The sequence below is a fragment of the Bubalus kerabau genome, chromosome 10 (assembly GCF_029407905.1).
Source record: "Bubalus kerabau isolate K-KA32 ecotype Philippines breed swamp buffalo chromosome 10, PCC_UOA_SB_1v2, whole genome shotgun sequence".
NCBI lineage: Eukaryota > Metazoa > Chordata > Mammalia > Artiodactyla > Bovidae > Bubalus > Bubalus kerabau.
In genome coordinates this window covers 74,767,236-74,783,829 of record NC_073633.1, presented here as the reverse complement: position 1 = coordinate 74,783,829, position 16,594 = coordinate 74,767,236, and the positions used below count along the sequence as shown (strand labels likewise).

General features: G+C 41.7%; 1 protein-coding gene and 1 long non-coding RNA gene across 3 annotated transcripts in view; one reads left to right on the top strand and one right to left on the bottom strand.

Moving 5' to 3' along the window:
- LOC129621590 (uncharacterized) overlaps positions 1 to 16,594 on the bottom strand; it is a 130,176-nt gene that overhangs the window by 88,301 nt on the left and 25,281 nt on the right. The window lies entirely within an intron of this gene.
- Positions 1 to 16,594, top strand: part of CCDC198 (coiled-coil domain containing 198) — a 33,426-nt gene that overhangs the window by 6,019 nt on the left and 10,813 nt on the right. For both annotated transcript variants that reach the window (XM_055538180.1, XM_055538179.1), the window contains exons 3-5: positions 13,063 to 13,149; positions 14,249 to 14,347; positions 15,289 to 15,448. In XM_055538180.1, coding sequence (XP_055394155.1) covers positions 13,063 to 13,149; positions 14,249 to 14,347; positions 15,289 to 15,448 — 346 coding nt within the window. The remainder of the gene's footprint in view (positions 1 to 13,062; positions 13,150 to 14,248; positions 14,348 to 15,288; positions 15,449 to 16,594) is intronic.

Here is a 16,594-nt window from a genome sequence, read left to right as displayed (position 1 = left end):
GTTTTTTTTAATGAACTCAAAAGTTGGGAGGCACCTAGACTTCAGGGAAGAGCTGTGTCTCAGAACCTGAAAGGCAGAAGAACTCACTGTCTGTGCATCTGCTTTCTCTCTCCTTGCCGGTTGACTTTCTATAGTCCTCAAGACTATTTGGTGAAATTTGGACACATTGAATTTGCATCTCATAATTCTAGTCAAACAGACAAACTAGTCTAGCCCTCTTGGCTCTAATTCCAAATCCCTGGGAGATTTTTTAAATATTATTGGCTCAGCTTTCCTCGTGATTCTAGCTCTGTTCCAATGAGCTATGACCAAAGAATATGCTTATACAGTAGAAGTGTGAGCAGGGGAGCCTCCCTTCCTCCCACCAATTACTACTCCATGTAGATTATAGAGGCAGCTCCCAGAGAAGAGGGAAATCACTGGGAACTTGGCAGACACTCCCAAAGATATCAACTATAATTATCTTCATAAATGAGGCTCAGCACATTTTCCACCACAAATGGATTTTTGAGAGAATAATAAATGCTAGGTTCCCATGACATGCTAATTAATAGCCTAATCCCTGCCAAAGAAAATTATAAAAGTATTTTTAATTATTAAACTAAATCTAATTGCAACCTAAATAATTTGAGTTTCATATTTGGCACACTCCACTTCCTGAACATCTAATAACTCCTCAAGTAAAGAGCAGGTCTTGAACTAAGGTTCTCCAGCTTGGAGATGCTGAGATCTGAGAAGCTCTGCCAGGGAGCCCTGACTCAAATGTATCTGCCCCATGTTGAAGAAGTGATCATCACTAACCTTTCTGAGAGATTCACCTTCTTATCCAACCATCTCGGGTCCAGCCTAAAGTGGAGATGGTCCTCCACCCCTATCCCATATAGAGTTCCCTCAAAAGATCTCCTTGGATGACTCCTTCATGTCCAATAAAGTTTAGTTGCTCAGTCATGGCCAACTCTTTTTGACTCATGGACTGTGGCCAGCTAGGCTCCTCTGTCCATAGAATTCTCCAGGCAAGAATACTGGAGTGGTTGCCATTCCCTTCTCCAGGAGATCTTCCTGACTCAGGGATCAAACCTAGATCTCCTGCATCGCAGGCAGATTCTCAAAGATTTGCTTAAATCTCACTTTTCCTTTAAGGCTTACATGACAACCTATAGACAACTGCAGCTCTTACTCTTGACACTCCTGATTCCCTTGACTGTTCACCGTTTTTTTCTCTGGAGCACTTATTTCCATCTAACACACTAAGCAATTTGCTTACATATTAGGTTCATTGTGTGTTTTTTCCACCACCTCCCAACCCCTCAAATTCCACCCCAGTGCTAGAGTATAATCTTCACAGAGGCAGGGAATTTTGTCTGCTGTCTTCACTACACATCTAAGTGCCTAGAACAGTAGCTAGCACATAAATGGTGATTTATAAGTATGCATTAATCAATGTTGAAAGAATGAATGGAGAGGAGAGAAAGATGAGCATCAACCTGGATAATTCATTACACTGTTTGAGGTCTTAGACAATTTGTCACCAACTTATTCTCTCTCAACGTTTCTAATCCTTTGCCCATTTTCTATAGTCTCTTTCTTTGATAGGTGAGAGTTCTTTGTATGCTTTAGATCCAGTTCTTTGTTACTTATGTGTGTTGCAAGTATCTTCTGTCTATGGTTTGCCTTTTCATTTTGTGTGCATGTGTGTGCTTGTGTGTACACAAAGAGTTTGATGTTGTCAAATTTCTCAATCTTTATCTCTGTTTTCTATCTCATATTTTGTCAAAGAAATTTTTAAATTCCCCAAGTTCATAAAGATATTTTTATTTCTAAAATTTATAATCTTTAACTTTTCACATTTAGGTCCTAATCCATCTATTTAAGATGGATTAAATTAATTAATCCATTAAATTCAGGTGTGAAGTTGGAATCTGCTCTTATGTTTTTTTCCATTTGATTAGTCTCTTGTCCCAGAACTGCTTATGGAATCATCCTTTGTGACCATTGATTTGAAATGCTACTTCTGTCATATATCTGACATCCACAGCTCAATGAGTCTGTTTCTGAGTCCTCTCTTCTGTTGAACTGGCCTATTTATGTATCCACAGGAATTCTTCTCTGTCTATGTACCTTTAAGCTAAGTCTTAATATCTAGGATGGCAAGTTCCTTTGCCTTTTTCTTCTTCAGAATTGTCTTTGCAATTTACAGTCCTTTGCTCTTCCATGTAAAGTTTGGTTCTTCCTGTCAAGTTCCACAGAAAACCTTTTCAGCATTCTGATTGGAATGCATCCATGGAATAATCTGGGGGAAATTAACCACATTTACAATATTGTTTTTTAAACCATGAACTTGGTATAAATAATTCACTCAAATTTTCTTTTAGGTCTTTCAATAATATTTCATTTCTCTACAGGGGCCTTGTGTGATGTATTTTTAGGTTTGTTTCTCTATGTCTGTATCAGGGTTCAACCAGAGAAACAGAATCTATAAAAGGAGGTATATATCAAAAGACTTATTACAAGTTACATGATGGTTACATGATTTGGAGGATGATTGACAAGGCAAGGTTAAATCACAGGACAGGCTGTCAGAAAGGGTAGATTGGAACTGCAGGGCATCAGCTGAGGCTGCTAACCACAAGTAGAATTTCCTCTTCTTCAGGAAAACCTCAGCTTTGCTCTTAAGGCCTTCCAATTGATTGAATCAGGCCCACCCAGATTATCTAAAATAATCTTCCAAGGTTGTGTGGTAGTTTAGTCACTAAGTCATGTCCAACTCTTGTGACCCCATGGACTGTAACCCACCAGTCTCCTCTGTCCATGGGGTTCTCCAGGCTAGAATACTGGAGTGGGTTGCCATTTCCTTCTCAGGAGATCTTCCTGACCCAGGGATTGAGCCCCGGTCTCCTGCACTGCAGGAAGTTTTTTAACTGAGCTACCAGGGAAGCCCCTTAATCTTTTTTACTTAAAGTTAACTGATTATTGATTTTAATCGAATCTGCAAAAGAATTTCACAGGAGCTCCTAGATTACTGTTTGAATAATGGTACACTGTAACCTAACCAAGCTGACACATACAACTACAACTGGCCATCAAAATATCTCATTTGGTTTTTCTATCCTACTATGAATGAGGTATTTTTCCCATTTAATTTTCTAAAAGATTATTGGTGAATAAGAAAGCTAATCATGTTTATATATTAAATTTTGAGTTTCACAACTTGATGGCAATACCTTGGTAATTCTAATTGTCTATAGATTCTTCCTGATTTTCTACATAGACAATATGTTCTATAAACAAGAATAATTTTTTCTATTTCTCCCCAATTGTGCCTCATACAGATTTTCTTGACTTTTGCAATGAATAAAACTTCCCTTGCAATGCTGAACACAAGCAGTAATAATGGACATACCTTGTCTTATCCATGTCATTAATGAGACTGATTCTAAAACTAAATACATTTGCAAAAAATAGAAATTTGATAGGTGCTTGTCAGAGTCCCCAAAGGATAAAGGTAGTATGTTCAAATTAGGGTAAGTCAGGGAAGTTTTCTTTACAAGTAATAGGGTTTCCCCAGTGGCTCAGCAGTAGAGAATCCACTTGCAATGCAGAAGATTCATAAGAAGTGGATTTGATTCCGGGGTCAAGAAGATCCCCTGGAGGAAGAAATAGCAACCCACTATAGTATTCTTGCCTGAAAAGTCCCATTGACTGAGGAGCCTGTCAGGCCACAGTCCATGGGGTTGCAAGGAGCTGGACATGACTGAGTGACTGAGCACTCAAAAAAACAGCATGGATAAGGGGTGTTGGAGAAGACTCTTGAGAGTCCCTCGGACTGCAAGGAGATCCAACCAGTCCATCCTAAAGGAGATCAGTCCTGGGTGTTCACTGGAAGGACTGATGTTGAAGCTGAAACTCCAATACTTTGGCCACCTGATGTGAAAAGCTGACTCATTGGAAAAGACCCTGTTGCTGGGAAAGATTAAAGGCAGGAGGAGAAGGGGACAACAGAGGATGAGATGGTTGGATGGCATGACTGACTCAATGGACATGAGTTTGGGTAAACTCCAGGAGTTGGTGATGGACATTGAGGTCCATGGGGTCTCAAAGAGTCGGACATGACTGAGCGACTGAACTGAAGGGGAACCAGAGAGGGTATTGCAATAGCCACTAGTGGCAGCTGAGAAGTGGCTATATTTAGCACAAAGGACTTCTAGAACCTAGAAAGGGAGAGTGAGGTAGAGGAAGCTGCTTTTAGAGGAGGGTGGGACACGGCCAACCCAATATAACTGCAGGGAGGGAGACAGAGGAAGAAATATCCTGACTCCATTCTCTTTCTTCTCTCAGATTTCCTACCAGGGTTCTTTAGTAGCTGACCCAACTGGAAGCCAGAAAGCAGGAGAAACTGCTTACTCTCTTACAGGCAGAGAACAGAGTAATGTGATAAGTGGATCTGAAGAAATAAATAGAAGCTATCTGGCACAATGCTTTTTACTAAATTACCAACATTTCTCTCATTTATCTTATTCCTAGTATGCTACAAGTTTTTCCCAGGGCTGAGTGTTAAATTTTACTGATGTTTTTATTAAATAATTATTAAATAACCTATTAAAATGATCCTATGGATTTTCTTTTTAACTAGTTGATCTAATATATTACACTAATAGATTTTATGATGTGAACCATGCTTGCCTTCCTGATATAAACCCTACTTGGTCATGATACATATATACACACACAGAAATACACTGCTGAATTTTATGTGCTTAGGGTTTTTATATATATTTTCATAAGTGGAGTTGTCCTATAATTTCTTTATATATTTTTCCAGTTTTTTTCCCCTCAAGGTTATACTAGTTTTATAAAATGAATTGATTATCTTTCCCTCTTTTCTGTTCTCTAAAACATTTGATTTAACATAGTTCTTATCTATTCCTTAAAAATTTAATAAAATGGGCCTGGTGTAAAATAGATAGCTAGTATTTTATATAGCACATGGAGCTCAGCTCGATGCTCTGTGAAGACCTAGAGGTAGGGTGGGAAATGGGGGTGGAAGGCCAAGAGTATGGGGATCAGATCAGATGCTCAGTCGTGTCTGACTCTTTGCGACCCCATGAATCACAGCATGCCAGGCCTGATTCAGACTTCCCTGGTGGCTTAGTGGTGAAGAATTTGCCTACCAATGCAGGAGACGTGGGTTCAATCCCTGGGATGAGAAGATCCCCTGGCAGAGGAAATGGCAACCCACTCCAGTATGCTTGTCTGGGAAATCTCACGGACAGAGGAGCCTGGCAGGCTACAGTCCATGGGATGGCAAAGAGTCAGACACGATTGAGCGACTAAGCACATATGCATGCAAAACTGATTCACTTTTGTACAGCAGAAACTAAAATAATGTTGTATAGCATCTATACTCCAATAAAAACCAAAAACAGAATTGTGAAACCATCTTTGATCACCTGGAATTTGGTGGAGAAAGAAAGAAAGTGAAGTCGTTCATTCGTGTCCGACTCTTTGCGACCCCATGGACTGGAGCCTACCAGGCTCCTCAGTCCATGGGATTTTCCAGGCAAGAATACTGGAGTGGGTTGACATTTCCTTCTCCAGGGCATCTTCCCCACCCAGAGATTGAAACCGGGTCGCCCACATTGTAGGCAGACGCTTTACTGTCTGAGCCACCAGGGAAGTCTAGTAACTTAATTAGTAAAAGAATGGTTCTTAGTTGATTTGTTATCTTATTTCTTCCTGATTTAACTTTTTAAATTTATATTTCCCAGAAAACTATCCATTTTTCTAAGCTTTTGAATTTATTGTTATAAAGAATAAAAGTCTTAGCTTCTTTATATTCAACTTTTTGATAACACCTGTAAAACAAATCTGGCTTACACTTTGATACAGCCCTTAGAATGGGTAAAGAGGTGAGTACAGTTCAGTCCCTGAGTTTAAACCATGAGCCTGGCTTTACGTTTCCTCCTTATATGAAGCATTTTTTAGGTCTCTTTAGCCTATGGAAATAACTAACAGCCAACAGGAGCCCTAAATGGCTTACGAATCAGCTTCCCCCAAGTTTTCTGTTCTGCTTTCTGATCTAAAGAGGTATTTATCTTGTATTAAAGCCTGACCACATCTTTTTGGTTTATGTTTTATTTTTCATTGCCAGATATTTGAATCAAAGAATGTTACTGAAATGTGAACTCATTGCAAAGCCTTGACCAGAAATTCCGCCTTGGCCTGATGATTTCTTGCTCCTTTGGACAACTTTACCTTCCTCCTAGAAACTTAAAGAACACATTCTTAAGTCATGATACCAAACACACTTCATAGTTTCTTCCAGTTGATCCTGCCACCTTTATCTTCCTGCTAGTAAGCAGAAGCAACCATCTCAGTTTGGAACTTGTCAGCAAGCTCTGTGACTTATGCTTGATGTAATCTCCTTTCCTGAATCTCCTTGCTGACATTCCACCACTTATTATCCTGACCATTTGTTTTATTTGAGCTGAATAATCCATAAATCTTTAGACATATCATTTTTTATATCATGAATTTAAAAAAGGCATCATTCTACCAGTTCATCAGTAATTCCTCCCATTGTGTTTTCTCTGAAGATGATAAAGTGAAGCTTTATCTTGCTTTCCAGGCAAGGAAAAAGAATATTGATATGAACCCAGAATTCTGAAGCAATTTCATTTGACCAGTTTGTTGGGAGAAGCTAGCTTTCCAACACTTTTTTTTTCTGCAGTGCTTCTCAGGCTAAGAGCAAATGATTTAACTGAGGGATCCTATTTGCAATGTTAGCTGCTGCCATCTAGTGCCCTTTGTGGAGAAATGGCATTCTTTAGGTTCTTTTCAAGGCCACAAAGTAATTGCCTAGGAGGAGTACTTAAAGATTACTGCTACTACAGAGCCCCGGTTTGAGTTTCCTGAGCCATACAGCAAGTTTCCATTGGCTATCTATTTTACATATGGTAACGTAAGTTTCCACGTTACTCTTTCCATACATCTCACCCTCTGCTCCCCTCTCCCCATGTCCATAAGTCTATTCTCTATTTCTGTTTCTCCACTGCTGCCCTGAAAATAAATTCTTCAGTACCATTTTTCTAGATTTCATCTATATGCATTAGAATATGGTATTTATCATTCTGACTCACTTCACTCTGATAGGTTCTAGGTTCATCCACCTCATTAGAACTGACTTGAACACATTCCTTTTTATGGCTGAGTAATATTCCATTGTGTATATGTACCACAACGTCTTTATCCATTCATCTGTCAATGGACATCTAGGTTGCTTCCATGTTCTAGCTATTGTAAATAGTGCTGCAGTCAACAATGGGATACATGTATCTTTTTCAATTTTGGTTTCCTCAGGGTATATGCCTAGGAGTGGGATTGCTGGGTCATATGGTGGTTTTATTCCTAGTTCTTTAAGGAATCTCCATGCCATCTTCCACAGCAGCTGTATTAATTTACACTCCCACCAACGCAAGAGCATTTCCTTTTCTCCACACCCTCTCTAGCATTAATTGTTTTTAGACTTTTGGATTGGGATGGGGAGGGAGATGGTAAGGAGGTTCAAAAGGGAGGGGATATATGTATATATATGTGTGTGTGTATATATATATCCCTATGGCTGATTCATGTTGAGGTTTGACAAAAAACAAAATTCTGTAAAGCAATCATTTTTCAAGAAAAAATAATTTTTAAAAAAATTGGAAACTAAAAAAAAAAAGATAACTACTACTTAACCATTATCACAACTGTGGATCCAAAGAAAATGAGGCTGAAATCAGAAAAGTCTACAGAGTATATGATTCCAACTAAATGTAAAACTGTGCAGACAATAAAAATATTTGTGGTTGCCAGGGGGTTCAGGGGAGAAAGGAATGGATGGGCAGAGCACAGAGGGTTTGGGGGGATAGTGAAATTACTCTCTATATGATGCTATAATGGATACATGTCATGATACATTTATCCAAACCCAGAGAATGTACATCAAGAGTAAGCCCTAAAGTAAATCACGGACTTTGAGTAATAACGATTGCCCATATAGGCTCACTGATGTAGCACTCTGGTGAGAGACGTTGATAGTACTAAGGTTGTATGTGTTTGGAGACAAGAGTATGGGAACTCTGTACTTTCTGCTCAATTTTGCTATGAACCTATATCTCTCTAAAACATAAATTCTATTAATTAAATATATACATGTAAATAATATATAAAATATATAATATATATACAAGTATGTAAAATACATACACATTTGTATCAATATATAAAAATATTATATATACATATAAAATACATATATATACATCTGTATCAATATATGTATTATATGTGTGTGTTTTACATATATGTATATAATTGTATATTTCATTGTATATATGTATCATATCTTGTATATATGTATCATATCTTCTTTATCCATTCCTCTGTTGATGGACATTTAGGTTGCTTCTCTGTCCTAGTTCTTGTAAATAGTGCTGCAATTAATACTGGATTGCATGTATCTTTTTGAATTATTGTTTTCTCTGGGTATCAGAGAAAACCATGCTCTTGCTATATGCCCAGAGAAAACACATACACACATATATATGCATTTGTATACATACTATATGCTGCTGCTAAGTCACTTCAGTCGTGTTCAACTCTGCGAGACCCCATAGATGGCAGCCCACCAGGCTCCCCCGTCCCTGGGATTCTCCAGGCAAGAACACTGGAGTGGGTTGCCATTTCCTTCTCCAATGCATGAAAATGACAAGTGAAAGTGAAATTGCTCAGTCGTATCCAACCCTCAGCGACCCCATGGACTTCAGCCTTCCAGGCTCCTCTGTCCATGGGATTTTCCAGGCAAGAGTACTGGAGTGGGGTGCCAACATACGTATATAAAGAGTTACAAATACTTTACATCCTCAGGGAGACCTGTCAGTTCTCTACTATGGCATCGGTGTCCTAGGACAAGGAAAATTCTATTTCTAGGCATGCTGAGTGTCTGTGAGCACCCTCAAGATAATAAACTGTTTCTTTCAGAGCACGATTTGGACTATATATATATATGTATGCCCCTTCCTGCCAGGACATATCTCAGACTGATTGAATCTCAATCCCCAATGAATAGCCTAGCAATTTTACTTTGATTCCAGGAGATTCTGATAAACCAGGTTTGGAAGCAAGTCTGAAGAAAGTAACATAGGATTTAGCAGTGAACACACCTGAGTTTGAATCCCAGAATCACCACTTTCTAGCTCTGCAAAATTGCACAAGTCATTGACCTCTGTGAAATAGGGAGTAACTGTAATTATCCACAGGGTCCCCATGAGCATTGAATGACACTGTGAGCGTGGCATGATGGACAGCAGTGGCTGCAGACACAGGGGCCTAATCACCAGAAAGAATCCAATCTTGAACCAAGTCCAGGGATGGCACACTTTCTTTGTGCCCATCCCAACCTCAGAATGCCCCCTCAGTCATTGCTGAGTCTTCCTCCCATAGGTGCTTCGGTCTCCCCTCCCTTGGGGTCCCTCCCCCCTCCTTTTCTTCTCCATCCTCAGTCCTTCAGGGCTCTGACTTGATTGACAGCAGGTTTCATTTACCCTGCATCTTCATGTTCTGCAGAGAGGAGAGCCAAGACAATAAACAAACCTCTTTCTAATTAATACTGATTACCTCTCATTATCTCCTTGCTAAGTTAATATTTTTTTAAAAAATCCACTTCTTCGCTGAAGTGAGAATGAGACAGAGAACTACTTCCTTCCACAAATGTAAATGGCCTGGAACTTCTTTAAAATATTTTGGCATGTGAGATCTTGAGTTCTTCCCCCTTTGTCTCTCCTCCCTGTCTCCACATCCTTTGCTCCTTTTCCCTTCCCTGTTAGGTCAGCTTTGGGCTGCTCTACCAGAAAGGTCTGTGGTAGAGAGTGGTGCAGGCCCAAGTCGTGCTCTCCATTATGGGTGCTCAACAGCCATTTTCCATGGTCTGTCCCTCTCTTTTCACCCTGGTCACCTTGAAAACCAAACTATCTTTCAGGCCTACCCCTTGATAACAGAACCAATTAGATTACAATGCAAAATCCTTTCCAAATATATTAGGATTTGCCTCTAGAGTTGGATGAAGGCAGCAGTGGTGCTCACGCTGTTTTGTTGGTTTATTTGGTGATTTATTTGTTGGTTTATTTGGCTACACCAGGTCTTAGTTGCAGCATGAGAACTTTTGGATCCAGTTCCCTGACCAGGGATTGAACCCCGGCCCTCTGCATTAGAAGCATGGCGTCTTAGCCAATGTCCTGATCACACTGTTTTCTGTGGCATGGTGTCCTGGTTTTCCTCCTGCTTCCCAGCTGTCATTCCTCAGTCTCCTTGGCCAGTTCATCCCCATTCATCAGCCTCTCAGTGTTGGAGCACTTGAAGTCTGCAATCCTCGATTCTACTCTTCTCATTCTGGACCTCACTCATCTTACAGTTTCAAATGAACAGAGTGAGAAGAGCAGAGCCAAGGACTGGCTACTCAGGGATGCTTCTCTACCCAGGGATGGTTCCTACACATGCATCTCCACCACGAACCTCCCCCTCTACATTCCACCCAAACTTGGCCCTCTTCCAGGATTCCCCATCTCAGAGAATGATTGCACTATCCATCCCTTGTATTGATTTCTGTGGGCACGTCACTCTCCTTCAGTAACCATCACGAGTCTTGCTTGGTCCATTTTAAATATTTGTAGAGCCCATCAATCTCCCCACATGAGCCCCCAGCCCATCATCTTTGTCCTCCTAAATGCTCAACCCCATCTGTAATTGCTCTTCTTCAGTCTAGTCCCACACTGCACTAAAGCAGTCATTTTTTAAAGCTAGTGTCATCATGCCCCTACTTGGCTTGCTGCTGCTGCTGCTGCTGCTAAGTCGCTTCAGTCATGTCTGACTCTGTGCAACCAAAGAGATGGCAGCCCACCAGGCTCCCCCATCCTGGGATTCTCCAGGCAAGAACACTGGAGTGGGTTGCCATTTCCTTCTCCAATGCATGAAAGGGAAAAGTAAAAGTGAAGTCACTCAGTCATGTCTGACTCTTCATGACCCCATGGACTGCAGCCTACCAGGCTCCTCCATCCATGGGATTCTCTAGGCTACTTGGCTTACCATGTGTCAATAGCTGCCTGCTGCTCTTAAGAAGACAATGTGCTTGTGATGCCCCATCAGGCCCTGCATGACCTGGTCCCTGTGACCTCTCCAGCCCCATTTGAGCCACTCTTGCTCTCACTCTCAACAGCAACCAACTGACTTCTTGTAGTTCCTTCAAGAGATCGTGCTCACTCCTGCCTCTGGGCTATTGCTCATGTGGTTCCTCTCTTGGGACACCTCATGCATGCTAAGTCACTTCAGTTGTGTCTGACTTTGTGACCCCATGGACTGTAGCCCGCCAGGCTCCTCTTTCCAAGGGATTCTCCAAGCAAGAATATTGGATTGGGTTGTCATGCCCTCTTCAAGGGGATCTTCCTGACCCAGGGATCAAATCCCAGTCTCTTATGTCTCCTGCAATGGCAGGCAGGTTCTTTAGCACTAGCTCTACCTGGGAAGCCCAAGTCCTGTGAGAACTCCCAACCTCCCAATGTCTGCTTTAAACTTACTTCCTTGGGAAACTTGCTTGGACTGCGTCCTGACCCTTCTCTCCCTTGAGTTAGTTTTCTAGTGCTGTAATAACAGAGTATAACAACTGTGTGGCTTAAAATAATAGATGCATTGTCTCACAGTTCTAGAAGCTACAAGTTCAAAATCAAGGTGTCGTCAGGGTTGGTTCCTTCTGAGGGTTATGTGGAAGAGTCTGCGCCTCTCTCTCAGCTTCTGGTGGTTTGCTGACAATCTTTAGCATTCCTGGGGGTGTTACAGCAGCACCCCAATTGCTGCTTTATCTTCACATGGTGCTCTCCCTGTGTGCATGTGGTCCAAATTCGCCCGTTTTATGGAAACACCAGACATATTGGATTGAGGGTTTGTATTCTGGGATGACCTCATCTTCTGTAAATCTACAAGGATCCTATTTCCAAATAAGACCACACTCTGAGGTACTGGGGGCTTAGGACATATGAATTTGGGGGAGGGAACATAATTTAACTCATAACACCCCTCATTTCCAAGGTGGAGTCCTCCAGTTATATATTGTCACAGTCCTATCCTGCATTTATCTGCAAAACACTGATCACACAAGCAATAGTGTATTTATTTCCCCACAGATTGCAAGTGCCATGAGGGAGCATGTCCATTTTTGTTGACCACTGCCTCTGTCTGGCATGTAGCAGTCATTCAGTAAACACGCCCAGAGTGAACCAATAAATTCTGTGATCATCCAGACTGCTGACTGCATCTGAACGTGAGGAGATCAGCCTTTGTTCCACAAGCCTACTTAGCTACGTCCTAGTGCTCCAGCTCCCGGGGAATTAAGTTATCTGAGACAAGTAGAGCTGGAGGCAGATCACAGATCATCAGTTGCTGCCTAATCTCAGTGACCTCTTGAGACTCCAGCATCATCTCCTCATAAAGCCAAGCCCCTATTGGAAAAATCCATGTCTAAGATTTGTTAGCATATTGTACTTTCATTTTCCACGTGCCTCATAAGCACCCGGGACTCTTACTGAGAAGGCTGAGCTTCTCTGGGGATCTTAAAAGAAGGCCACTTCACTAGGACTGGAATGGTTTAGCTGGGTGGTTAAGGACTGAATAAAGGAAAGCAACTTCTGGGGCCTCCTTCATCTCTAATAGTCCAAGACCCTTGTTGTTTGATAACTGTGGACATGGTCCCTCAATGCAGACAGAAAAGGGTTCTTAGTCCTTTAACTCTCTGACCAGCATTTAGATCTCTGAACCACTGGCCATGGTGCAAGAGAAGGCTGACGAATCCAGGTTGGTAAAAAAAAAAAAAAAAAAAAAGCCTCTCACACAGGTGGAACTGTAGTCCTGTTGACCTCACTTTCCCTGTGTGCTCTCGAGAACACGTGCAGAGTGTTAAGATAGCTTAAGTTCTGGCTTTTATGCTTCATCATCTCATGGCATGAGGAATGTTGACTGCTCTCAATGTTGGACTTTTAGAAACTTGAACCCATTGACCTGCCACAAGTAATTACTTCTGAAAGGCTCCTGAACCAGCAAGAAGCCAGGAGGACTCACAAAGCAAAGGTGAGCAAACCCTGGAGAGGGACGAAGCTGAGGGGCCATCCTTTTCCTGTCCTCCCTGCACAGAAGACTTCAAAGGCAGGGCAAACTATTAAGTAATGCAGAGTTAGAACTTTCTAAAGCTATCCATTCTCTCCTGGGCCTGCCTCCAACTGGAGATTACACTTGCCTCTCAGATGAACTCTGAGCCCTTCTCTGCTACCTGGTGAAAACAGGGAGATGTTGATGAGAGAGGGGAATTTTATTGGGAAATTGGTGATTCATAAAGCGTTAAAATTTGTGAACACTTTGCTCTCCTGATTCATTTCAGAGTCACCTAGATGCTGCTGTGTGGCTGACTATTTGATAAAAGATGTCCAGCTACTCTTAGATCCTCAAGGCCATGTTTGTGATGCTCACGACAAAACACCTGCAGAGATGGGCCCCTCCCCAAGGCTCACAGCTTCCCACAGACACTGTCCACAGGGCAACATAACTGGGATCACTCAACACATTTGGCTGCCATGTCTCTTCCTCTTCTTGGCCACCCCCTGACTGCCCTTAATAACTGTCCACATTGTCCTACTGGAGTTTTTGATACACCAGGGAGGATCACTCAAGTCCTAAATAATCAATTTTCAATCCTTCCTAAACTACAGTGGACAGTATTGGACTATGGGGGTATACCCTACATAAATATGTTAGCATCTCTTCTAATGTCATAGTCAGACAATTATTCAATGGCAGAAGAAGCAGAGAGAGAGAACCAGGTCTCACCAAACCAGAACACATTTCTGGAAAGATAGTTAAAGCAGCTGTTGACACAGAAAGTGACGTCTTGTCAAAATGAGATATAGAAAGATATTTCCATTCAACGTTTGCAAAACTCTACAGGAACTTTAAAAACAAGATGATACACATAGCAAATTGCCCCTTCGTTCACTGATAGCTTCAACTAAGGACTGGTCTGGAAGCTGCAATGCCCCATCTTTGATGTCTCAAGAGATCTCTATGGATTATAACCGATAAATAAGATTTCACTGTTCCAAAATGGATTTCAAGTTTTGGATTGCAGAGTAACCAATTACCCCTATCCTAACAAGCGTGTCATCTTTCATAGCAGGAACTGGAAAAGAAGATGCAGACTCTAATGTATCCTTCTGGGAAAAGACAATATTTACATAAGATGCAAATGCTGGAAATGAACCGTAAAAGACAAGAGGTAAATATGAGAAGAAGAAGAGAGTCGTATTTACCAAATGTATGCTACATAATCACTGTTCTGGCACATGAATACGTTAAGCATTCATCTCCAGACCTTACCTAGCATTTTAAATTTAGTTACTGCAGCCAAAGTCTCCTCTACTGGGATTGAGAGGAAAACATCAGGATCCCTTCTGCTACCAACTCTGTGCAGTCTTTTCTCTGTGTTCCATCTGTGTTCCAGATGCAAGGACGCATCTGTGTCTCAAGTTTCCCTTTTTCATAACTGTTTCTTCTACCACATTTGGGCTCCAGCAGGAAAATGAGGTTAGATAATTTTTCCTGGTTTAGTTAAAAGGACAGAGGGTGAATTTGTCTTTATTTTGGTACTTGTACCTAATGAGCAAACATGCTTGCATATTCAATCATTCGGCTGTGTCTGACTCTTGGCGACCCTGTGAACTGTAGTCGGCCAGGCATTTCTGTCCATGGAATTTTCCAGACAAGAATACTGAAGTGGGTTGCCATTTCCTCCTCCAGGGTATCTTCCTGACCCAGGGATTGAAACCTAGGCATCCTTCTATAATTTAAATCATAGAATCATTTGATAAGGAAGATCTCTTGTAATAAACCCCTTTACAATCATGTTTCCTATAAATGTCATATTCCAAATTCCTCACTGTAGTCCCTGTCTTCTTCAGTTCCAAATATATCAGATGGCCTGTGGAGAAATGGTTTTACAAAGGTCCTCACCATTTTGAGACTACCGGCATGCTCCTGTTTCTCCTAATAAACCTGCACATGAAGAAAGTTTCCATATCTTTTAAGAGGAAAAAGAGAACCATGTTCTACGTATCTGTCTACAGATACATATACAATCTGTAAAGCGGCCGATTTGTTGACCTATTCTGGTGAAGGCAGTGTGAGGGGAGAACACTAACACTAGCTGGTCAATTTCAGGCACAAGTTGAACTGAAGAAAAGTCTTCACAAGGAGCCAAGAACTAATAAGCAGAAACAGAGGGACCATAAAGCCAAGAAAATCCTTCAAAGCATCCCAAGAAATGATGATGGTGACTTTCTAACCTTGTTGCCTGATGAAACCTTGAGCAGAAGTCTAGGTGAGTCATGTAATTTTTTTAGTAAATAATATATCAAGTGTTTTAAAAACTTCACCAAATAAATTTCTGATATGGATTGGGAAAACACAGAGCTTCCCTTGGGTCCCTGTTGATATTTTATCTCCTGGAATATAATGGGCCTGTTGTCATGTAGTTTGGGATGGCCGAGAAGAATAAGACTTCAGCGCTATGGTGAGATCTCTTTTTAGAAATATACTGTACTTTACATGCATGATTGCAATCCTTGCACCATCCCCAGGAGGAGAAAAAGGGCCTCATCTTGTGCTTAGAGACAGTGAAGCACGTGGAATTATCAATACATTAAACAGCACATTGGTATCAGCTAGTTTGGCACCACATGCAGAAACTCTCTCTCAACCACCCTCTCCCCTGCAGCCCTCTTCACACACTCAATGTCTAACGCTCCATCCAGCATCACCGTCCTCTTCAAACTTGGTCATGCTGCCTCCGCTGTCTCAATGGGCGTGGCCTCTGTGCTCTCCGTCACTCAGGCCAGAGATTTGGCCCCTTTCCAGCCCTGCTGCCCCCTCTCCTGGAAGATGGTCAGTCACAAAGTCCTGCTGATGTCACCTAACGCTGACTATGCCCCCATCCAACCCTTAGGTCAGCATGTCACACCAGGGCTATTGCCATAGCCCCCTGACTGCACTCCTATCTCAGGTCCTACTTTCCTTCCATCAACCCTTCACCTCAGTGGTCCCCAGACCACCACCACCAGCATTACCTGGGAACCAGTCAGGGCTCCAGGCAGAGCGACTGAATCAGAAACTGTAGGGAGGGGGCCCAGCAGTCTAACAACTCCTCATCTCCCCCCATGATTCCAACACCCCTAAAGTTGAAGAACTACTGCTCCACTTGGTGATCAAAGTGTTGTCCATAAACTAGCAGCATCTAATCACCTAGGAGTTGATTAGAAACACAGAATTTCAGGTCCCATCCCAGACCTACATAATCAGGATCTACATTTTATCAAAATGATTCTCAAGCACAATAAAGTTCTAGAAGCACTGCACTATTACCAGGATAATCTTATGAAATGCCAATCTGACCATTGGCAGAATCCTTCAGTGAGTCTCCATCAGCCCGAGGACAAAGTCTGAACTCCTTACCCTGATACCCTAAGCC